A 25,774-nucleotide genomic window follows, 5' to 3' on the forward strand; every position below is an offset into this window, starting at 1 on the left:
TGTTGTGCATTCTGTGTTAGCTCTCATATGAGCCCCGACAATGTATACAACCCCCCCCAAAAAACCATGATCTTTTCTACCGCCGCTAACCCTTCCCTACCCCACTTCCAAAGTTCCAATCTTTCCTTCCTGGGAGTTTGCTTCTGTATCTCGTCCATCTCATGCATCCTCCCCAACCCCTCATTTGTCCAAGTCTTCTTCTATTTTGTCTCTCAACCCTGCTGTTGAGGGTTGAGGATCTCTCAACCAACCCTCAACCCTGCGTCCCACCCCTCCCCCCTTTTCTGCTGTTCCTTTTGTGCTGTTGCGTCCCGATCCATTGTGTTCTAGTTCTTCCACAAGCCTCAACTATGTCCACAAAAATAATTTTAAAGAATCACTTACTCCTTATAGAGGTTGAATTTCATGGAAAAGCTAAACAGCCGAGCATGGTGAATTGACAAAATGACAGAAGAGAGGGGAAGGATGAGACTCACAAAAATACACAGATGCACTATTGCACAAAATATTTATAGAATGTGAAGGTAAGTAGCTGGCACAAACGGGGGTAAATGGTCAGTGGGTGAAGGACAGCATGGGAGTGGGCAAGGGAGATGCCACGAGGTGGTGATGGGCAGCAGTCACGAAGGAATGGAGAGAAAAGTACATCTCAACAGATTGGGTAAATGTCATCATTTTAGGATCTGGAATAAGAGCAGTTTCTAGACTCGTTTCATGAAGCATAAAGAATGTCTTGATGGTGATAAACATCTTGTAATTTTTTTTTTCAAGGAAACAAGGAAATCCAACACAGGTGGAGGCCATTCAGCCCATCATGCCTGCACGAACACCACATTAATCCATCCATACAAGATCCAAGAAAGAAAATTCAAAAAAATGTTTTCAAGTAATGAAATAATCTTTTTTTAAATTTTTTTCTTCCCCTCAGGGGAGGGGGCATGGGCTTGGTTAAAAACACACATCAACCACACAACCCCCCTCGACAAGACCCCCACCAACAGCACTCCATACACATGTACACAATCACCCATCATCAATGCTCAAACTACCTAAAAGTCCTGTCAACATCCCTCTACCCCTCTTGCTCCATAACTTCCAGGTACATATCTAATTCTAATTTAAACTTATCTACTTTTTCTGCTGCCACTACCTTTCCAGGGAGGCCATTCCATGCATTTACTCTGAGTGAAAGACCCCTGTCTTACTACCATCTTAACTCTCTTCTTCTTTACTCTCAGGCTATGGCTCCTGGTCCTATCACTGTCTACTCTGTTGAACAATTCATCAGCACTTATTTTATCTATATCTTTCATCATCTTAAACATCTCTATCATATCTCCTCGTAACTACCTCCTTTCTGATGTATAAAGCCCTGTCTCCTTCAGCCGCTCCTCATAGCTGAGTCTAGCTCGGCCTGGAATCAATCTAGCAGTCCTGCGCTGAACCCTCTCGATGGCATCTATGTCCTTTCGGAACAGTGGTGACCAGAACTGCACACAATATTCTAGATGTGGCCTTCACTAAATTCCTGTACAATGTCAACACCACCTCTTTTGATTTAGAATTGATCCCCCTCCAAATACAACCTAAAACCCTCTTTGCTTAACTTATGGCTGCCTGGCATTGTGCTGCCTGTTTACCTCCCATATCTATTACCACCCCCAGATCCTTCTCCTGTGTAACACGCTCCAAAATTACCCCTTTCATCCTGTAATGTCTATTTTCATTCTTCTTTCCCATCCCCAGCACTTTACACTTGCTCAGGTTTCTTTTGAAATGTGAACCTATTTGTTTAAATTTATCTTTAAACTGTTTAGTAGCTTCCGGAGATTGCATCTTTTTTGTAACATGGAAAGTTAAACTTGCAGACATGATGTGAATAATTATCTTATGTAAGACATGTACAGATAAAACACTTGGGTCACGTGAATCACTCCATCACTTTGCTTATGGCACTCGAAAGAAAGAACGGGATGGTGATAATGCTGGAGATTCAATCTGTAGTTTTTACAATTTGCTTCACATGCATTAAACTTCTATAAAATAAATACGACGTTGAGATGTTGATGTAAAAAAAATAATAATAATAATAATTCCATATTTATATATAATTTGAGAAGTGTCGGTTTATTTGACTTGTTTGCACTCCTGAAATGCTGGATGAAATGAGTTGCAAACCAGTGGTTTGCTTCGGGGTGTGCCTGGGAAGATTTTAAGTGGCAGAACCCCCCCCCCCAAAATAAATATAGCCCCTGGGATTTGGGGTGGGTGGGGGAGGATCCCAATTCTCTCAATGTAAATAAGTATCATATAGCACCACCTGGTGAGAGCTGGTATTACGTCAATTACCTGTCTGAAAAACATAGACATCACAGAAGGTGGGAATTAACCCGTCCATAAGAATGGGTTCCTTGCTCGTAATAGTAACAAAACAATCACATTAAATGAAAAGTTATAATAATAATAACATTAGCAAAAGGTTGCTTTCGCTGATAGATGCTTACATTGGATGCATCATTGGAATTGTTCTGTTTGAGCTATTAATCAGCCATAGGTCACCAATAATATACAATCTAGTGTCACTTCTCAATTCAGCATTGCACTCTCTCTCTGATGGCATTGAGCACCGCACGCTACCATGAGGTTGCAGATGTTGCACTCACGCTTCATCGGTTTTCGGTACACTCAAAATATATGACCTCCACTATAATAACCCCATCTACCCCCTCCCCAAATCACCCCTCCATCACCCACTATGTTTTTCAGCATGCGACTCAACAATAACCCAAGCCCAATCCCTATGGTCACAGCCATACTTTTTCTGCCAGGATCTTCATCGGAAGGTTTCCGGGTCTTGCGTGATGAAAGCAACTTCTTCATGGTTTTAGGGCTCTTGCTAAGGTCCTGTGGAGAAGAGCGGTTCAAACAAAGCACTAATCTTCGTAGTTTTTACACCTGTAGCAGAGAACAAGCAGACAAAGACAAGCATGTATTTTACATAATGCTAAAAATTCACTACTGTGACCATTATATATCATCCAAGTTGTTGCAGTATCGGGAAAAGGGGAGCGGAATGGGTGGGAGAAAACTCAGGTGTACAGGGTCAACCTGGGAATGTCTCCATCACAAACAATAACTTTAACAAAAGTCCAAGCACAAACCACCTCTTGGCAAAATCCAGATACCAATCATTCAGCAAAAGACTTTTGTTCAAAGATAAATATAATTTATCCCCTCCATTCCCCTCCCAATACTCTCGTCCTCAACTCCAAATATGTCAAACAATAACAACGGTCTCTGGTTCATTCTAGTTCGAGTTCAAAAGAAATTGCTTTTGCCCGAATGGCACCGATACTTGTCAGGAACCTGAAAAGGCTTTCCATCTGCGGCACCTTGGAAATGCCGTAAGCTGCGTAAAATGAGATTAAATGGCATATTTTAATAACAGCAATGCCATTGCATGATTAAAAAAAAGTGACAATGCTTGACAGCAGGATGTCACAGACTTTTGCCATAATGAATACCCTTTCAAGCAAAAATATGAGTCCCATCAAAGTCCCATCCCAGCTTACCAAATATCAATGTTTTTTCTTCTTCCGATAAACACCAAAGCCACAGACAGCACAAGATAGCATTAAAGGAACATTCCTCCAAAAGCACACATCACCCCGACAAAAAATAAATAAATGAAGTAATGGACGTTTCATTTCAGTGATTTGGGCTTGGCCTATTTCATGCTCTCATCAGAGCATGATTACTCATGATTCTGGGATTTCAGGTTCAAATCCTACATCCGATTATCTCGTAAAGTCCTTGTCTGATATGTAGTTTATGGACAAGCTCAAAATCAAAAAGTAAAACAAAATGCAAAAGCAAATGAAAATATTACCCCCGTGTGGGGGTGACGGTCATCTCTATAATACCACAAGTTCTCAATGTTCAGTTATGACCGAAGACTACTGTGCAGTTCTACTGCACAGCTCGAACTGCGCAGTTTGGTTAAAGATGACTCGGCATTGTATTTTGAAAATAAATGCCGACGTTTACGTTTCGGGTTTTGAAACTTTTTCACCTTCGGCGGAAAATGTATAAATATACAAGCATGAGTTCCTGTTACTAGGGTGTAGTGTTCTCGGGTCAGGAGGGATTTTTGGCCAACTTTGAAGTCACGTGACGCGAAAACAAAAGCGAATATCAAAAATCCGGCATGACCAAATCTAGATATTGTCCCATAGATTCATATGCCACAATCAAATTCAAGATAACTTAAGAAATGTAGGAGGAGATAGATTTTGAAAATCGTCATTTTGCAACTACATGAAGCAGTTTTCGCAAAATTCAAAGTCACGTGACGTGTACGTATTCGAAGATATCGGTATTCTTTCGAATGGACATGAAAGACAAGGTCAGCTGCTATGCAATGACACCATTCACTAACTTTTACCATGCCCAGTGGAGAATATATTGCCTCCTGAAGGTAGGGCAGTTTTTGCAAACTTTGAAGTCACGTGATGCGAAAACGAAAGCGAAATTCGAAAATCCATCCCGACCAAATTTAGATATTGTCCCATACATTCATATGCCACAATCAAATTCAAGATCGCTTGAGAAATGTAGGAGGAGATACATTTTGAAAATCGTCATTTTTCGCATTTTTTGCCAACTTTGAAGTCACGTGACATGAAAACGAAAGTGAATATCGAAAATCCGGCCCGACCAAATTTAGATATTGTCCCATATATTCATATGCTACAATCAAATTCAATATCGCTTGAGAAATGGCGGACGAGATAGAATATGAAAATCGTCATTTTCGCAACTTCAAAGACCTCGTGACCTTGACCTTCAGTGACCTTGAAAGTCATACCATCATGTACGTCAAATCGACCTCTATCAGGATCACTAGTGACCAGATCTCCTGCTTCAACTTCATTGTAAACGGACGGACAGACGGACAGACGGATCGCAGGACATCGACACCCATATTATTAGGTCATGCTCGAAGAGATGACCTAAAAAAGAACAAATAAAAACAAATGAATAAAAAATACACCCGTGCGGGAGTGACGGTCATCTCTGCGAGAAACAAGGTAAAACCAAAACTAGCCTTCTGGCTGTTAAAATAAAAAAAGTGTTGCGGTGTTCCGAACGAGAGCCGAATAGGGTCTATTTCCTGACTTACCACACAGCTGCAGCTGTCTACTGGACACCAATCACCAAATTTATATACTATACTCTCCTCTGCACTAATGCCAATGAGTCCGTCAAATAATGTCCAGTCGGTAGATGGCCAAGAGTCCGTAGAAGTAGGTGGTATAATCACTATCACTCTATGTAGTAGAGTAGGTAGGTACAGTAGCAAATGGCAGACAGACAACTACGACACAAACCAGTCAGTCAGTGGATTTGATGGGTAGATACGTAGGCCTAGCCTTTTTGTTTTCCAATCTCTTATAAAAAGTGCAACAACAACATTGACGACACCACACTACTCACTCTTACTATCCACAGTTCTGTTCGTTCAGTTCAGAATATTCCAGTGAACTCCACTGGACCAACCGATGACTAAGACAACTGATGACTGTGCACTATATGCAGGAATAATGTTTATATGTGTACGACATAAGATAAACGCGGAAGGAAACCGGAAATATCGCAATCGCACATGGCGATTATTTGACGAAGCAGTGCTAAACACCGGAAATATCAAAAACACAACAACACCGTAAAAACTTCATATGACTGGACACCTGTCCCGTCGTGTCGGCTGCCGATCAATATTCATGTCAAAAGAAGGATGGCATATATCAAAGTGCTGGAAAACAATGGAGATCTCTCCATTGTTTTCCAGCACTTTGACGTACATTAAACACATAACGATATGCCATCCAATATTTTTCGATTTTGATAGCTTCTATGACCTAGGCCTACAGCGATTTGCCGATTTGGTGGGGACATTCGGCTATGAGTGGGGGTACCTAAAAAGCTATGCTATGGGCAGGCAGGCGGGCCGCGGGCGGGCAGGCATGCAGATTATATAATAGGAGTCACAAACCGAGAGTTAACGAATACCAAGCACGAGAACAACCTTTACAAGCATGAGTTCCTGTTACTAGGGTGTAGTGTTCTCGGGTCAGGAGGGATTTTTGGCCACCTTTGAAGTCACGTGACGCGAAAACGAAAGTGAATATCGAAAATCCGGCCTGATCAAATCTTGATATTGTCGCATAGATTCATATGCCACAATCAAATTCAAGATAACTTAAGAAATGTAGGAGAAGATAGATTTTGAAAATCGTCATTTTGCAACTACATGAAGCGGTTTTCGCAAAATTCAAAGTCACGTGACGTGTACGTATTGAAGATATCGGTATTCCCTCGAATGCACATGAAAGATAAGGTCAGCTGCTATGCAATGACACCATTCACTAACTTTTACCATGCCCAGTAGAGAATATATAGCCTCCTGAAGGTAGGGCAGTTTTTGCAAACTTTGAAGTCACGTGACGCAAAAACGAAAGCGAAATTCGAAAATCCTTCCTGACCAAATTTAAATATTGTCCCATTCATTCATATGCCGCAATCAAATTCAAGATCGCTTGAGAAATGTAGGAGGAGATAGATTTTGAAAATCGCCATTTTCGCATTTTTTGCCAACTTTGAAGTCACGTGACACGAAAACGAAAGCGAATATCGAAAATCCGGCCTGAACAAATTTAGATATTGTCCCATAGATTCATATGCCACAATCAAATTCAAGATCGCTTGAGAAATGGCGGAGGAGATAGAATTTGAAAATCATCATTTTCGCAACTTCAAAGGCCTCGTGACCTTGACCTTGACCTTCGGTGACCTTGAAAGTCATACCATCGTGTACGTCTCATCGACCTCTATCAGGATCACTAATGACCAGATCTCCCGCTTCAACTTCATTGTGAACGGACGGACGGACGGATCGAAGGACATCGACACCCATATTATTAGGTCATGCTCGAAGAGATGACCTAATGAACAAATAAGCAAATCTAAGTATTTGAAACAATAAGCAGTACTGTACAAGGTTCTTTATCTTTGAAGAAATAAAGAATGGTTCCCATAGCCATCTTACATGCGCTGAACTTTTCCAGAACCATTGAAATGTTCTGAAAAAGAACCTTCTACAAATGAAATGTCAAAATAATTGGTTCATCATGTACTCACACCCTTTTCCATTGTGAGGAGGCCACAAAGTGTTGAATAAAAAGCCATATTGTCAGTTCACAAAAAATAATAATCCCTGCATGAGGAGATCGAGTTCGAGGTCTAATAATAAACACCCTAAAACACACCAAATAATTTCCCTTTGAAGGTGGACTGAGTGGTGTAAGGCCATGCAGAACTCAAACAACTGCGTTTCTATGATTACTTTTAAACCCGATGGTGAATTTGGCTCACTAGTACACCCACTCCCTACTGGTTCAAACGGGAAACGTACCTACGGGTTCAAACAACTCGGTCACTCCGGGAGGGAGTGGATGTTTCCAGTGGAGATAATTTCATGAAGGACATGACATAATGAATATGAAATCCCGGAAAGACACAATTATCCACAACGAACCCTGTCTATGGCCCACACACGCACCCAACAAACATACACATAAAACCAGGTGAGATGATTAGAGGCCGACAGTTCATTTCCAGAGTGAAAACAGTGGGATATCTTTCCATGCTGGAGAAGATGGCAAAGTTCACAAAAGGAGCAGCTTGGGAGCATGGCATATACACCTCTTATTCATCGGGCCAAATAAGCGAAAGCGGTTGCAGAGCCTGCCTTTTTGGAACTCCCTCCCCTGCCCCCCCCCCACCACCGGCCTTTCACCCCTCAAGACATTACGTTGCCGGAAGCACCCGTCATGCTCTGGGTAATTGCGTGCCACACTCGCAAATGGAGATATTCTCAGCCAATTGATGCCAATCCCAAACAAAACCAATTAGTATCGTTGCCGCCAATCAGCATGGGCCAATGAAGCGCCGCCTTTCCCACCGCCAATCAGGAGGGGTCAAACGGGAAAACCCCTCACTGGTGGGATGCAGAGGGCCAGCGCTTCTTCTTCCCCTATAGTGTGCGAGAGGATGGGAGGGGTGTGTGTGTGTATACCGTGAGAAGGATGTTGGGGATGCCCGGAGTGTCTCCCTCTTGCCCGGCTCCCGCCCAGTTCAACATGAAAAACATGCGACAGGACATCCATAACCTCAAATCTAAAATGGACAAGACGTGTCTCTCGCACAGGCCGTATGCCAGACAATTACCCCAAGCATGTGTTCTTAATGCATGTAAAAGTTCCTGAAAGTACACAAATACACATACTGCGCTCAGGCCTTAAATTCTTATGAGTGTCCACTATCCAATAAACGTAACAATATGATACAATAATCACGACGCTTATCGATTACATCCTGTTGTCAAACAGCATTTCAAACTTTTACTTTAGACCTCAGTTGCTCCAGTGCTGAACTACATGATAAGCCCCTTAAGAGACAGGTCTGGTTTTCTTATGTGGGAAGCCCCCACTATTCCCCTTCCTTACACCCCCATCCCCCTTATCCCTGCAAAGGGCGACACTTTGTATCTGACAACAAAACTTGTTTCCCGTCCCACAAGCTCAATGTTGCCACATCAACCAAAGTTATCACTTCCTCTGCATATAAAGTTATTGTACTTTACAGTATTCCCCCCAACCCTTCTCCTCTCCTTCTACAACCTGCACACCTCCATTTAAGCATTTATATAGTTTTTACATTTTGCATGTCATAAAATATTTTTGTGTAATTTTTTTTTACAAAAACTTTACTTATTTTGATTATTTTATCAAAGAAAAAAAGTGTTGATTATTATCAATGGAAGTTTGTGCACAAGTACATACTTATCGATACGAATAAATGTCAATATGTGTTTGTGTCAGTGTGTGTGTGTGTGTCCTCCATAATTCCAAAACCATGAAACTTAGCATCCTGAAACTTTGCATACATACAAAGAGAACTCCAAGGAAATGCACGAGCGAAAATTGGGTGTTTGGGTTAATTAGAACACCCCTTTTGAAGATAATTAACGGCCTTATTTAATCATGTCCTTCATCAGACGTATTCTCAGCCACCTCACTATCTGGGGTCTTAAGGCATATCCTGGGTAACCTCGCTGGGGTCTGAAGCCGCCGTGTATTTTGGCCCACTCAACAATGCCTTGACCTGGAACAGGCCGCAACGATTTCTTAACGATAAAGTTTTTTTTTTCCACTTTCTTCACTCATATTATCGAAAGCCTATTCATCATACCTACAAATCGTCGGGTACACTGCAATGCCTATAAATTCCCGGGGACACCAGCATCTGTGGCTATTATTTCATTTCGACACATGCCATAACTCGAGAATTTCTTAAACTAAGCTGAATTACAAAATTTAAGCTCCAGAATTGAACTTAGCAGCAGTTCTGACTCCTATAAAAAAAGAGTTCATTTGTCTAATTTGGATATAGTTTGGACATTTAGACATAGCTTTCGCTTGCCAGGCTAGCCATCCTTATCAACAAATTAATTGGAGTGCTTGCTTCAGTGATTAAGCCACTTGCTGAGCACCCCACTGTTGATGGTGGTACAGTTCGTGTCCCAATCAGGATGTACAGTTGGCAGTTGCTGCAAGGTAAAGCGTGTTCTGACAACACGTTTTCACTACATCACAGATTGAATTCAACAACAACAACAACAACAACAACAACAACAACCACACTATATCATTCTGAGCGAATTGTTCACTCACTGTGGATGCTTTTGTCACGCCACATCATTCTAAGCGAGTTGTTCGTGCTCAGTCATCCTGAGCGAGTGGTTCGTGCTCAGTCATCCTGAACGAGTCGCTTGTGCTCAGTCATCCTGAGCGAGTCGCTTGTGCTCAGTCATCCTGAGTGAGTCGCTCGTGCTCCGACATCCTGAGAGAGTCGCTCGTGCTCCGACATCCTGAGCGAGTCGCTCGTGCTCCGACATCCTGAGCGAGTCGCTCGTGCTCCGACATCCTGAGCGAGTCGCTCGTGCTCCGACATCCTGAGCGAGTCGCTCGAGCTCCGACATCCTGAGCGAGTCGCTCGTGATCCGACATCCTGAGCGAGTCGCTCGTGATCCAACATTCTGAGCGAGTCGGCCGTGCTCCGACATTCTGAGCGAGTCGTTCGTGCTCCGACATTCTGAGCGAGTCGGCTGTGCTCCGACATTCTGAGCGAGTCGTTCCTGCTCCGTCATTCTGAGTGAGTCGTTCCTGCTCCGTCATTCTGAGTGAGTCGTTCGTGATGAGCACGATCCTGATTGCATGAGAAGTTCCAAGGTGTGGAGGGAGATGGAGAATGTCCTGAAATGTTAGGAGGTCGACAAACAGAAAATGAAGGCAACCACTCAAGTCTCCATTATGAAGTTCTTCAAGTAAATCCTAAGGGAATCAGCCTACATTTCATCTTCTGAGCCTTCAACCTCAACTGGACAGCCTGCCACACCTGAATAAGCCTGTCACAAGATATATGTACTGTATCCAAACCCAATCATGACAACACTTATTAAAAAGTAATTCATTTTGATGTTTACCCTCGCCAAAGGAGAAGGTATTGCATTTGGGTCCGTTTGTTTGTCTCTTTGTCCACACAGAACTTTCGTGTTATTCTCCGCAACTGCTTGTCGGATCGAGACAAAATTTTCACCATAGGTGCGACTACTCATGTAGAATGTTTTAATGATAATTATATCATAGGGCACATCGTGTGGCAGCCATATTTGAAAAATGGAAAAACTTTGGACCTCTGTATCTCTGAAACCACACAAAGGAAAAAATTGAAACTTGGCAAATACATGGCAAGTACTCCTCATTGGAAATGAGTGATTTTTTTTTTTATGATGTCATAGTTGCCTTCGTTATAACATCATAATTGCATATGTAGAACACTACATCCGATCAGTATGAAAATTTTTGAGCATCATCTAGGGATAAAATGGTGCACAAAATGTTTTTTGACGATGTCCTCGGTCACATGATTCGGCAGACATATTGGGTTTTTTTAAACCTTCAGAAATCTTCTCTGAAATAGCTGAACAGCACGAGGCGAAACTTTACACATATGACCACCTATCCATGAGGAACAAAAGGTTTACACATATGGTGTCATTGGTCATGTGGCTTGGCAGCCATATTGGATTTACCCAAAAACATATTAAAATCTTCTTCTCCAGAACGGGAGGGGAACTTGACACAAATGTTCCCCAAGGCATGCGTATACAAGTTTGTTAGGGAATCATGGACATCAAATTGTTTGGCAGCCATATTGGATTATATAAAAATATTAAATGTTCTCTTTGGAACCAATTAATCAATTGACATGAAACTTCACAATTATGATCCAGTAGTGATGGGGAATACATAAGCCTGGTGTTGGCGCAGTTGTAAGGGCAGTGGCTTGGGACCCAAGAGGTCCTGAGTTCAAGCCCCGTTGGGACACTGAATTAATATATGTATGTATATGTATATATATAATGTGTATATATATAATGTGTATATATATATATATATATATATATATATATATATATATATATATATATATATATATATATATATATAAAAACCAAGTCGAAAACACCAGGGGGTTGACTCAGCCTGCCATCCTTCCGAGGTCGGCGAAATGAGCACCAGTTGTACTGGGCCCGGTGTATGCCCCGGTTAGAATAGGTGTACCATATCCCTGTGTGTCGTAAGAGGCGACCAGGGTTGCGTCAGGAAGGGCATCCGGCGTAAAAACCTATGCCAAATCATTATGCGGACAACAAAACGAATTTCCATACCGGATCGGTCGAGGCCCGGGTTACCAACGACCGCCACCGGTACCGGTGGTCAGCAGGGTACCAGTGGAAATTGTGCTACTGCTGGGCGAAGGAGGAGAAGGAGACGGGGAAGGCGAGTCCGGAGGCAGTGGGAGAGGGGGAAGGATAGAAGTGTGGAGGTGAGAGTTGGAACTCTGAATGTTGGGACGATGACTGGCAAAGGGCGAGAGTTGGCTGATATGATGGAGAGAAGAAAGGTGGACATACTGTGTGTACAAGAGACCAAGTGGATGGGGAGTAAGGCTAGGAGCATTGGAGATGGTTTCAAACTGTTCTACCATGGTGTGGATGGGAGGAGAAATGGTGTCGGGATAATCCTGAAGGAAGATCATGTCAAGAGGGTATTGGAGGTGAGGAGGGTGTCTGACCGAGTGATGAGTGTGAAGTTGGAAATTGAAGGGGTGATGATGAATGTCATCAGTGCATATGCCCCACATATGGGGTGTGAGATGGAATATAAAGAAGATTTCTGGAGTGAGTTAGATGAAGTGGTGGAGAGTGTATCCAAGGATGAAAGAGTGGTGATTGGAGCAGATTTCAATGGACATGTTGGGGAAGGGAATAAAGAGGATGAGGAGGTGATGGGGAGATACGGTCTCAACAAGAGAAATGTGGAAGGGCAAATGGTGGTAGAGTTTGCAAAAAGAATGGAAATGGCAGTGGTAAACACGTATTTCAAGAAGAAGGAGGAACACAGGGTGACATACAAGAGTGGAGGAAAGTGCACACAGGTGGATTACATCTTAAGTAGGAGATGCAACCTGAAAGAGATTAGTGACTGTAAGGTGGTGGCAGGGGAGAGTGTAGCTCGACAGCATCGATTGGTGGTCTGTAGGATGACTTTAGAGGTGAGGTTGAGGAAGAGAGTGAGGGCTGAACCAAGGACCAGATGGTGGAAGCTGAAGGAGGAAGACTGTTGCGTGAAATTTAGGGAGGAGGTGAGACAGGCGTTGGATGGTGGTAAAGATGGGTGGGATGATTGGGCAACGACAGCAGAAGTTGTGAGGGAGATAGCTAGGAAGGTACTTGGTGTGACATCTGGACAGAGGAAGGAAGATAAGGAGACTTGGTGGTGGAATGAGGAAGTACAGGAAAGTATAAGGAAGAAGGGGTTGGCGAAAAAAAGTGGGATAGTCAGAGAGATGAAGAAAGTCGGCAGGAGTACAAGGAGTGGCGTCGAAAAGCAAAAATAGAGGTGGCAAAGGCCAAGGAAAAGGCATATGACGAGCTGTATGAGAAGTTGGATACAAAAGAAGGGGAAAAGGATTTATACCGATTGGCAAGACAGAGGGACCGAGCTGGGAAGGATGTGCTGCAGGTTCGGGTGATAAAGGACGCAAATGGGAATGTGCTGACGAGCGAGGAGAGTGTGTTGAGAAGGTGGATGGAGTACTTTGAAGAGCTGATGAATGAAGAAAATGAGAGAGAAGGTTGGAAGAGGTGGAGATAGTGAATCTGGAAGTGGGGTGGATCAGTGAGGATGAAGTGAGGACTGCTATGAAGAAGATGAAAAGTGGAAAGGCGGTTGGCCCAGATGGTATACCAGTGGAGGCATGGAAGTGCTTAGGAGAGATGGCAGTGGGGTTGTTAACCAGATTGTTTAATAAAGTCTTGGAAAGTGAGAGGATGCCGGAGGAGTGGAGATTAAGTGTACTGATTCCGATTTTCAAGAATAAGGGTGATGTGCAGGGCTGTGGAAATTACAGAGGGATAAAGTTGTTAAGCCACACCATGAAGTTGTGGGAAAGAGTAGTGGAAGCTCGGTTGAGAGGAGAGGTGACGATCTGTGAGCAGCAATATGGGTTTATGCCAGGAAAGAGCACCACTGATGCGATGTTTGCTTTGAGAATGTTGATGGAGAAGTATAGGGAAGGCCAGAAAGAGTTACATTGTGTGTTTGTGGATTTAGAGAAAGCTTAGGATAGGGTGCCAAGAGAGGAGTTGTGGTATTGTATGAGGAAGTCGGGAGTGTTGGAGAAGTATGTGAGGATCGTGCAGGATATGTATGAGGACAGTGTGACAGCGGTGAGGTGTGCGGTAGGAATGACGGACCGGTTTAAGGTTAAAGTGGGATTGCACCAAGGATCGACTCTGAGCCCTTTCCTGTTTGCAATGGTGATGGACAGGTTGACGGACGAGATCAGACTGGAGTCTCCATGGACCATGATGTTCGCGGATGACATGATCTGTAGGGAGAGTAGGGAGCAGGCTGAATCGAGCCTTGAGAGGTAGAGGTACGCACTGGAGAGAAGGGGAATGTTAGTCAGTAGGAGTAAGACGGAGTACATGTGCGTAAATGAGAGGGAGGGTGGTGGTATGGTGCAGTTGCAAGGAGTTGAGGTGGGGAAGGTGGATTGGTTTAAATACTTGGGATCAACTGTCCAAAGTAACGGAGAGTGTGGGAGAGAAGTGAAAAAGAGAGTGCAGGCAGGATGGAGTGGGTGGAGAAGAGTTGCAGGAGTGATTTGTGACAGAAGGGTAGCTGCAAGAGTGAAGGGGAAAGTATACAAGACGGTAGTGAGACCAGCTATGTTGTATGGTTTGGAGGCGGTGGCCCTAACAAAAGACAGGAAGCAGAGCTGGAGGTGGCAGAGTTAAAGATGCTGCGATTCTCGTTGGGAGTGACGAGGATGGATAGGATAAGAAATGAGTGTATTAGAGGGACAGCGCAGGTAGGACGGTTTGGAGACAAAGTGAGAGAGGCGAGATTGAGATGGTTTGGACATGTGCACAGGAGGGAAACGGAGTATATCGGGAGAAGGATGCTGAAGATGGAGCCGCCAGGCAGGAGGAGAAGAGGAAGGCCAAAGAAGAGGTTCATGGATGCGGTGAGGGCGGACATGCGGGTGGTTGGAGTGTCAATGGAAGATGTGGAGGATAGATCAAAATGGAGACAGTTGGTCCGATGTGGCGACCCCTAACGGGAGCAAGCCGAAAGAGGAAGAAGGAGTGATGGGGAATACATGTTTTAAATTTGAACTTGATCAGACACATGGTCTGGCAGCCAGAATTATTTAATTTTTACCTCTGCCACCGAAGGTGAAGGAGGTTATGTTTAACCCCTCTCTGTCTGTATGCGTGTGTGTGCAGGATATCTCAAAAAGTTGTGGATGGATCTGGTTGAAATTTTGTGGACAGGTTCTGTGTGTGACAAGGACAAAGTGATTAGATTTTGGTGAAGATCCAGATCCAGATCCGACTACTAGAATTTTAAAAGTGATTTTTCACCATTGAGAGACAGGGTAAAACCAATATATAGCACGATATCTCAAAAAGTTGTGGACGGATTCGGACGAAACTTTATGGACAGGTTGGGTGTGTGACAAGGAAGAATTGATTCGGTTTTGGTGAAGATCCGGATGTGGATCTGGATACAAGAATTATTTAACTTTTAAAGTGATTCTTCACCATTGAGAGATGTGGCCAAAAATGATATAGTACTGTGCAGCATATTTCAAAAATGCATTGGGCCCGATATGTTCTCATGGATCAGGCATTACGTGGCGGACGTATGCGCTCCACCGAGTGCCCTTCTCGTTTGTTGTATGTTTTATTTATGCATTGTTTACTGCTTTTTTGCCCCTCCTCACTCCCCTCTGCTTCCTCGCTCCTCCACCACTCTCTCCCTCCCTCTTTTTTATTCCTCTCCCCCTTGGTATACCCGTTGTCCAGACGGTGGTTATCTCCGGACGGTGGTTATCTCCGGACGTGTCTGGATGGTAGTTATTTCTGGACGGACCCTTCCCACACACTGCCTTCCCTTGCTCCCCCTTGCCCTCCCCTCATGCTGCCTTCCCTTGCCCTCCCCTCATGCTGCCTTCCCTTACCCTCCCCTCATGCTGCCTTCCCTTGCCCTCCCCTCATGCTGCCTTCCCTTGCCCTCCCCTCATGCTGCCTTCCCTTGCCCTCCCCTCATGCTGCCTTCCCTTGCCCTCCACTCATGCTGCCTTCCCTTGCCCTCCCCTCATGCTGCCTTCCCTTGCCCTCCCCTCATGTTGCCTTCCCTTGCCCTCCCCTCATGCTGCCTTCTCTTGTCCTCCCCTCACGCTGCCTTCCCTTTCCACACCCCTTCTCGCAACCCCACCCACTCCTCGTTCCCCTTCCCTCCCATACCCCTCAATCTCCCTCCCTCGCTCCCCTCCTCTCTTCCCTTCTTCTTACCCCCCCCTTAATATACCCGTCAGCAGTGACAGGTTGTATTTGCTTGGAGGAAATAAGATGTTAAAAAAACATAAAACATTTGACAATGTAAGCATACTCCAACAATGAGAGCAACCTTCCTTTGGTGGAAAGTCCAACTCTTGCCTTTTGGAATGATCTGAAGGCTTTGTGAAAACTCATCATATATTGATGGTGTGCACTATACATTATACTCCCTATTTACAATATTTTGTACCTTTTACTACAATATATTGGTGTATAGTTTAATGGACTGACACCCAATAATGTATTAGCTTTACATACAAAATACGGTTTGCATACAGGTAAGCAGATCTGATTAGGTATCAATCTAATCTAATAAATATGATTCATCTGATGTCTGTCTGTCCGTCTGCGTGTCTGTCTGCGTTTTGTGCAAGGACCGCTGGACCGATAACCACCAAATTTGGCAAACAGCCCAAGTCCGATCCGGGGATTGTCCTCAGCATATTTTCATTCACCACCTGAGCATTTAAATATCACTCTTCTGGCTTTTTCATTTATATGCAATCTCATTGGTTAACACATATCACGTGACATATAATATAACACGGCCAAAGGCCAGCACACCTGGTTAGTCGAGCTGTGTCTTCCGCCCATTGGTTCACTCCACAGCTGGTCTGACTCCACGCACAATTGGAACCTAACTAAATCTAATAAATAATATTAATTGGATGTCTGTCTATCTGTTCGCGTTTTTTGCAAGGACCCCTGGACTGACAACCACCAAATTTGGCACACAGATCAAGTCCGACCCGGGGATTGTCCTTAGGGTATTTTCATCCACAACCTCAGCCTTTAAAGACCACGAAGACCCTAAGATCCCCCCCCACCCCCACACCAATAACTTCTTTTTACATGCTTCAGAGATTACATTACATGCTTGAGAGAAGACTTTTTACATGTTTGGGAGATAAGACCCTAAAGATCCCAAAGGCACCAAAGACCTATAGGATCCTCAAGACCATTGACCAAACACCATTAAGACCCTTTAAAACCCTGAATACCCCAAAGACCATTAAGATTCCAAAGATCCCAAAGACACATTAAGACCCCTGAGATCCTTAAGACCCCAAAGACCCTTTAAGACCCTTAAGTCTTTTGAAGTTCCTCAATACCTCGACACTTTAGACCCCAAAGACCCTCAAGACCCTTTAGAGCTGAAACACAAGACCCTTGATATCCCAAATACTCCCTGAGACCTCAAAGACCCTTAAGACCCCAAAGACCCTTAAATAAACGCAAACCAGCATCGCCTTAACTCGCTATCTTACTATAATTCACCGTCTGTCCATCTGTCTGTTCCCGGGTACCGCAAAAACGGATGAACCGATCGCAACCATTTTTGGCTGTGTAATCCTGGGACCTCTTGGAGTAAAATAGGCATAAATATAATAACATGACCCCCTTGACGGCTCCCTTAGGGAGCGGGTGCTTCCAGTATAATAAATAAGATTCATCAGATGTCTGTCTATCTGTTTGCGTTTTTTTGCAAAGACCGCTGGGCCGACAACCACCAAATTTGGCACACAGACCAAATCCGACCCGGTGGTTGCCCTAAGTGTATTTTCATCCACAACCTCAGCCTTTAAAGACACTGAAGAACCATCAGTCCTTTTTTTTCACATGCTTGAGAAAAGACTTTCTACATGCTTGGGAGATAAGACCCCTTAAGACCTCAAAGACTCTTAAGACCAATTAATTTCCCGACCACAATTAAGACACTTCAAAAACCCGAATACCCAAAGACCCTTTGGACCCCAAAAACGGTTAAGATCCCTAAGACTCTTGAAGACCCCTAAGATCCTATAAGACTCCTAAGTCTTTTGAAGACCCTCAAGACCCCTTTTAGCCATAAGACCTTGAAGACCATTAAGACCCCAAAGACCCTTAAGGCTTTGAAGACCCCATTACCCACTGGTGTTCTGGCTCTCCTGCCCCCTACGCAGTCCCACCCCATCGGTTGTCCTGCCCCCGATCTGCCTTCCCCATTCTCAGTCCTGCTGGCTCTCCTGATTCTCCCACTTCTCAGTAGAAGTGATGTAGAAGATTCTCCCACTTCTCCCACTCCCCCCCCCCACCTGAGCAACACCGGGTAACCCTGCCAGTTAAAAATAAAAAAACATGCATGCATGTGTATATTCGCACAGACACACATGCAACTTTACACCCCATGTTAAGGTAAAATAACGAAGGGAATTACAAAAATTGTGAACAAACCAGCACCTCCTTGTAAATCAGAGCGGCAGAAGGTCGAAGAGGTGGCGCAGGCCGTAAGCAGCTCAAACTCCACGGCTTTACTGTCCGTGGAGGCTCCAAGTGACCACGTATCTGCAAAGCTGTCTGATGCCCACCGTGGCCACCATGACTGCCTGCCAGTGGCAGTGTGTGATACCCAGGGTTCACAGACAAAGACTTCGTGCTCCCCTCGGTTGGTTTTCCACCATGAGGAGATGTGGAGGAAGGTAGCTGTGTATGAAAGTATTGCATTTTCATTTCTAGGCCCCACTCCTAAGGATAGCTTTCACAAAAGAAATTTGTTGAGCTGCTCGTTCTCTGGCTCAGCACTCAAACCTTACAGAGCTTTGGGAAGAATCTATACATTATGCTGAACAATGTATTTTAGGTTCTTGTCCATAAGTAAATATTGTTCATCTGAATGTTCACCGATGTAAGGGGAAAAATAAATGAGAGAGAGAAAGGAGAAAAAAGTGGGGAAAAAAAACAATTGATCCCTGTGACACACTCGGAAGACCATTGCCAATTTCAAGATTCTTGGCTCGCTTCATTAAATCTGTGCTGACTATGATCTTAGAAGAATGAAATCAGGGCATTTAAACATCGAGCAAAATGGATCTCGTGATATACAGAGTGAGCAACAATGTCGCTTACAAACTCTTTCCACGAAAAGTAAGCACCTTCTGTGGTCAGTAAAGCTGCCTGTGCAGTCTCTCTATCGTGTGCAGCCTGTGGCTGCTGATTGCATCATTGGTTGGGACGCGGCTATGCCGCTGATGCAGTATCCCCCTTACCAGTACAATGGTACTCATTTTGCCGACCTCGGAAGGATGACAGGCTGAGTCACCCTCCTGGTGTATATCAATTCAGTGGCCAACGGGGGCTTGAACTCAGGACCCTCGGATCCCAAGCCGCCACCCGAACCACTAAGCCAACAACAGGCTTTGCCTGTTCAGTATGAGGAGGATAAGCATCATTGAACAGATTTGTGTCAAAAAACATCGTTTTCTTCTGCAATCACCCATAGGGGACATCTTCACCTTCATAAAAGCCCACATCGTTTTGGAATGTCCTCTTGATTTAAGATATGAGCTTTTTTTTTTTTCTTCTTTCATCTGAAATTAAATATTGTTTGTAAGTGCCAAACAACAATTAATAAATATCCTAATGCAAAACAAATAAACAAACAAAACAAAGCAAACAAATCAACACAAAACAAAACAAAGCAAAGGAAGTATTCGAGCACTTTGCTCACAGAGTGAGAGTGCATAGCCTTCAGAAGTGCTGAGCCGCTCACAGTCGTCCCTTTTCCATGGCGCTGCAGTAAATCCAGCCACTCATGTGCATCATGTGAGCTAGAGCAGCTGATCATCAATCGATCCACAGAACTGCCTGAACAGACATCGAAGAAGCAAGCAAAAAGTAAATTTGTTTTATTTCAGATTTTAATAATAAAATTAAACATAGATTTTTCTTTTTAAACCTTGGGTAAATAAAAAGACATCTCTTTCTCCACCCCATCCCCTACATTTTCCATTGTCGCAATATTGCAGTCAACAAACATCAACTCAAAAGGAAAATTAGTCTTAATCATGAAGGCTTGTGCTGTTCTGCATCGGCGGACAGGTAGAACAATGGATGAAATCAACAGAACGTTGATCAAAATATGCTAACCACCATGGGTAACAGGGAGAAGCTGACGTTTCAGGCTTTAACTCTTCGTCTTGCTGCTCCAAAGAAGAGTTAACATCCAAAACGTTAGCTTGTCCTCACTTCCCACGGCTGTTAGCATAGTTTGATTAACATTCCATTTATTGCAGACAAACATCAAATCAGTTAAATTAGCTGCTCAAGGATCAAGTAAATCACCTAATATGTGTTTGGCCACATGGAATTGGTTAATGTATTGCGCCTTACAAATTTGGCCCAGATTTCCGACAGGTTATGAACAGTAAAATGTGTACGGTTTGTTTCAGCATTCCACTGTGGATTCGACACCCAATAGGCTTTGCATCTGGAGATCATGTGGTCACCAAATGTATAGTTTGATCGTCTGATGAAGAATAACGGGCTAAGGAAACTAAAAATAGATTTTTTAAAAAGTGCCAAAAACGCAGGGTTATCAGCCATACAATCTACATGGATGATACTGAAATCGAAAACTGTGTTCTGCTTCAGGATAGTCATTGCAATCATGATGCAAGCTACACTACAAGCCTCAATACGCGTATGAGAAGCTTTGCTTATATTGGAAGCAAAAACTATTGGTATGCAATTCCAAACAAAGTTGAAACAAAAAACATGAACAAACGACTTCAAATCAGCATCAAAACTGACAGAGGCTGAAACGAGAAGGGTGGAAATAAAATGGAAATATAACCACAGATATGTGGAACCAACAAATGACAAAAGAAAGAAAACTGCATTCAGAAGAGACGAAGAATTGTGGGAGACAGCAACATATCCATGAGAGCTTTCAACAACAAAAACTAAAACGAACACGACCCGTATGTACCAGAAATCTCAAAAGAGTGGCGTAAGGAATCCTCATCTTCCACCTTGATGACATTCAGACCATGGAGAGGTAGCCGACCCTAAACATGATAAGGGTGAGCACAGGATGAAACTACAACATGAGTGCTGTTGGTTGAGATTTGAGCTTGTAAACAAAGTCGTTTTGTTGGAGAATGAGCGAGCAACAGAAATACTGTCTTTACAAAAGCAACAACTGCAGTACAGACGACCACAATAACCTGAACCACGAAATAAGACAGACAAAATAGCGTGGGCTTTTCAACTGAAAGCGATCCGGGACACATCACAATGAGCGAAGATGCTATGTATACCTGGAAAATGAATGCGCTCATCCTGGAACTGGCAGAAAGCAGGACCAAGACATTTGGAAATAGTAACAAAAATCTTTCTGCCTTCTCCTGTGGGAGTTAGGGGGTATCCAAAGGAGAAAAATGTCAGGTGAGTGCATGAAATGAGACATGAAGAAAATCGAAAGAAATATTAAGAAGCATGTTTTGCACATTATTAATGTCCCAAATAATAAAAGTGCATGGATATATATATATATATATCCACGGTACCGAGTGTATGATGAGGGGGTTAATCCTCGTTTCTCCACGGAACAACCGGACCTGGGGCTACCGCTCACAATTAACTTCGTGGTATGGTGGGTTGCTTAACAACCACAAATGCCAATCAGTTAACCACGAGTTCCAGTGTGCACCGTCTAATTTTGCCGTTTAACTGGAGGTCTAGTCAAATGGCCGCCTGACTGGGAAATTTGGCCTCCTGACCAGGTAACGCACCGTCGGCGATGCACCTATCTTATCTTGATTAGATCTTAAGTTGGGCGGCCGAGCGTTTACCGCTGGTGCACGTCGACTACGACAGGTTAATTAGTTTAGGAATTATAATCTCCCAGTCTATCTAGGTTCGGACAATGCTGGATCAATGGAAGGAAATGACAATCACGGACAGGAAGAAACGTCAGCAAGGAATTTATTATCAAGAAAAATAAATAAACTGAAGAACTTTTTATTTCCTTGTGGTATAAATGGATGAATTCAAATCAATAAAAATAGTATCAAGCAAATAAAGACTTAAACAGGCATTGATAGAAAAATAGACAAAGAGCAGATGTTTATCACTATGCCTTACTTAACAATTATACACTAGACATGGGTACCCAGCAGATCATTCAGGGGGGAAAGAAATCCAGTCTCGGCTTACCAAGGCAGAAGTCGTGATGCGTCCAATAAAACAACCCAAAATGTGTGAGTGTGCCTTGGTCCGCTGCCAGTGCCCTGCCTCGCCATGCACCTACCCACAAACAGGCTCGAACACCAATTGACGTCATGTCGACACCCCCAGGAACCAGGGACACCAAGAATCAGGCTAGCCAAGAGCCAGGTACCAAGCAGAACCAGCAGGAACGGTCCAACCATCACCAACCGTCAGGAGCTGAAGGAGCTGTAACCAACGGTCAGGAACTGTAAGGAACCGTCAGGAGCTGTCACCAACCGTCAGGAGCTATCACCACCAGGAAGGCCGCCCTCCCGTCCTTTTTATAGGCGACCAGTGTGGGCGGAGCCTCAAGCAGACTTCAGCCAAATCCATCTTGCCTATTGGCGCATTGCTGCACCTGACCTCCAACCTCAACCCCTGCGATCATTCTTTCACCAGCATCGAACAAGATGCAACTCCCAATTAACACTGGCCTGGCTCACAACGCCATATTCGGAGCACTGGACGAATGCCAGAAAGCAGCCATTTGCCAGAATTACTGAGCGAAAACGTGAAGGGCTCACAAAACATCAACGGCAACCACCACCTCCTCATTCAGCTCAACACGAACAAGAGCCAGTCAGTGTCCAAGGAACTGCCGAACGGGGTGTCAAACGTCAATGGAAAAAGGTGGATGCCCGTGGTAAATTATCCACAGCCAGTCTGACCATCAGCATAACTGCTCAGGAAAAGCCCGCGGTCCATCCATCCATTAGGACAATACTCTGTGCAGAGCATTGGTGCTGCCTAAGCAGTCTCCTTGGCTATTGGGCACAATCCAGGATGGGTCGCCACTCCGACACAGTATAAGAGCATGCTGGCACTCATTTTGCCAACTTTGGAAGGATGACAGGTCGAGTTAACCCCACCTGGTATTAATTCAACAGCTGAGCGTGATTTGAACTCAGGACCCTAGGATCCAAAGCCCACCACCCTATGAAAAGCCCGCGGTGTGTTTCATCAAATGTCCTGTAAGTCCAAAGTGTAAATAAATCATATATTTCCAAGCCAATGCGTCCTGATGGAAAGGGGTAGAATGAATCTCCATCGGGCTAATGGCAATATCTCGCGTGCATCGACGGCGAATATCGCTCATGCGGAAATGAAAAACTGGCATAAAATCATACGTCATGAATGTGTCGTAAAGAGGAAAATTGATCCCATAAGAAAAATAGGGCATCTATTCTATATCCTTTTCCAACGCCAGAAAGAGTCAGAATCCCACCAGACAAAGGAATCGGTCTATTCTGAACATGCATTTATGTTAATAACTGTCGGAGGGCCTGGATGTTGTGTGCATGAATCGGATCCGATTCTGAAATCCATAACAATATATTTGTAAGGAGAGTAAAAACACACTGAGTCTAAAAGAATAATAAAATTCTTTACCAAAACCACGAAGTTTCAGAAGACCACTATCTTCCATCCTCAGAAGTAAAATATTTTAAAACACCACACGTGCAGCTACAGAGACGTGAACTGTTCTTATGTCCAACGGGAAGAGCTGTGTGTCACAATTGGGCTGTGAGAGGGACCAATCAGGGTGAGGTTTGGGACGGATGTAATAAAGAGAGTGGGGTTGGAGGGTGGATTTGCTTCCGGATTGGACGTTTGGGTCATAAGTTCAGTGTCATGCTCCATGTTTGATCCGGGTTTGTGAATTGTGTTTGGCCCTTGCACCCATGGGTGGGGACTGTGGGCGATTGCGTAATCCTCGATAGGCAGCATGCAGGTCGATGTGACAGTAAATCAACCATGTGCCCGAAAGCTATGCTTCGAGAATTTCCCGGCTGGCTTTGCCGGGTGCCGAGGCTTTAACTGTCGTGTTTTCCCACGTGAAGGTGTGATGTAGATTGTGACAATGTGCCGCTACCAGTGAAAGCTTGTCTCCACATGCTATAGCTTGCTGATGCTGCATTAACCGTGTGGTGAGTCAATTGGACGTTTGGCCTACATAGTTGGCATCACAGTCTCGACAGGGGATTTCGTAGACCACGTTCATCTTGTCAAGTCTATTCACCCTGTCTTGTGGTCTCGATAGCTGCACGCAGAGTGTTGTCCAAGGTTTGTGTGTGACCCGCAATCCAACGGGTTGTCGGCAACGAAACAGTCTCCCCCACCAGGTTTTCTGGTGAGGAGGGTGAATGATATGGACACCCAGCAGGATTAAAAACAAAACCTGTCAAACGGTGGAGGAGCTCCTTGTGAGCCAATGGCCATCCATATCTAGTGCCCAACTGTCTGTGCGGACGTCCTCCTACAGTTGGGTTACTTTTTTTCAGGAAGATGGTGGCAGGATTTGCACTCCGGCCACCGTAAAACACTTCATTCAGCAAAACCTATAAATGCAAAGAGAACAAAAAAACCCATTCCGTGGTCATACCTCCTGTGCTGCTGCCCTTCGCAGGACAGCCTACTGGATGATGGGATTGAGGCAAAGCTTTCGGGATTCCCATTCCTTGATCGGAGAAAAAGCATGGGGTAAACATGCTGGATCAGATTGCGGTGGTGTGTGGCGGAGTGATGCTGAGGTGTCGTCCACCAGACGGCGGTCTCCTTGGTTCAACCTGAGGCGGTCCCATTGGGTGGGTGCCTGGAATGTCCTATCCCTAAGAGAGAAGAAATTTGTCTCTCAAGGGAGACTGGATACCATTGACTAGTCACAGGGCCAGACTTAATATCAAAGCTGAGCTGTTTAGGGAGTTGAGGGGTGAACTGTACATATGTTGAGGGAGGACAAGGAGGCCTACGTGCAAGGAATCTGTGAGGGGGTAGAGCATCACCTGTGGTCAAGTGATTCTTGTCCTGCTAACATGGGAATTCATACATTGCGTTCCTCCAAGCCCATCCCTCGGTGTACTACAGTGAAAGCAGAGGGTGGTGGGCTCTTGATAGAAGAGTCCGCTGGGCCGGTTACTTTGAGCGGCTGCACCAGGCTGACCCACCAGCTGCTGAGTTGGATGGCAGGGGTGTTACTCTCCCCATTGCTGACCCTCCAATCAACTGTGATCCACCTTCATTTGTGGAAACACAGGCTGCGGTGACCCGGTTGAAATGGGGTAAAGCTCTTGGGATCAGTGCCATCCATGCTGAACTTCTCAAGGCTGGTGGAAATGTTGTACTTGTGTCGTTGCATGCAATTCTGTGCTATGCCTCGAACACAGGCATCATCCCGACTGACTGGAAGAGGGGCCTTCTTGTCCCTCTTTGGAAAGGGAAGAGTCATCACCAGGACAGCAACAACTACCGAGGGGTGACGCTGCCCTCAGTGCCAGGCAATGTCTTTCCTCAAATAATTCTTGACAGGGTTCGCTACCATCTGCTTGACCACCAGCGTCTGGTACTCCATCACCCTGAGCGAGCGATCCGTGCTCAGTCACCCTGAGTGAGTGGCCCGTGCTCCGTCTCCTTTAGTATTCCCGTCAGTGAAGCGACAGGTGGTATTTGCTCATATGTAATATATGAAGCTCTTTCTAACCAGACTGACTCACTCACTCACCGACTGACATTAAAGATCGGTACCTTCTGAGTGGCGTACAAAGCTTAAATTTTGCGTGCCGATGGACAACGAAGCCGGTACACCGGAGATATTCACAGAATCCTCAAACAACATCCATAAATGAAAATATAAAGAAATGGAAGAAA

General features: G+C 44.4%; 1 protein-coding gene across 8 annotated transcripts in view; it reads right to left on the minus strand.

Moving 5' to 3' along the window:
• LOC147026560 (rho guanine nucleotide exchange factor 7-like) overlaps window positions 1–25,774 on the minus strand; it is a 144,518-nt gene that overhangs the window by 14,913 nt on the left and 103,831 nt on the right. For 6 of the 8 annotated variants that reach the window (XM_085882090.1, XM_085882086.1, XM_085882088.1 and 3 more), the window contains 5 exons: window positions 21,178–21,264; window positions 20,847–20,925; window positions 19,587–19,723; window positions 18,320–18,562; window positions 2,817–2,904 (listed from right to left, as the gene is read on the minus strand). In XM_085882090.1, coding sequence (XP_085738216.1) covers window positions 2,817–2,904; window positions 18,320–18,562; window positions 19,587–19,723; window positions 20,847–20,925; window positions 21,178–21,264 — 634 coding nt within the window. The remainder of the gene's footprint in view (window positions 1–2,816; window positions 2,905–18,319; window positions 18,563–19,586; window positions 19,724–20,846; window positions 20,926–21,177; window positions 21,265–25,774) is intronic. The other 2 variants (XM_085882087.1, XM_085882092.1) reach the window with 2 other exon arrangements.

Source organism: Eptatretus burgeri, chromosome 5, assembly GCF_056783735.1.
Source record: "Eptatretus burgeri isolate ZD-2024b chromosome 5, Ebu_testis_v1, whole genome shotgun sequence".
In the NCBI taxonomy this organism is placed as follows: domain Eukaryota; kingdom Metazoa; phylum Chordata; class Myxini; order Myxiniformes; family Myxinidae; genus Eptatretus; species Eptatretus burgeri.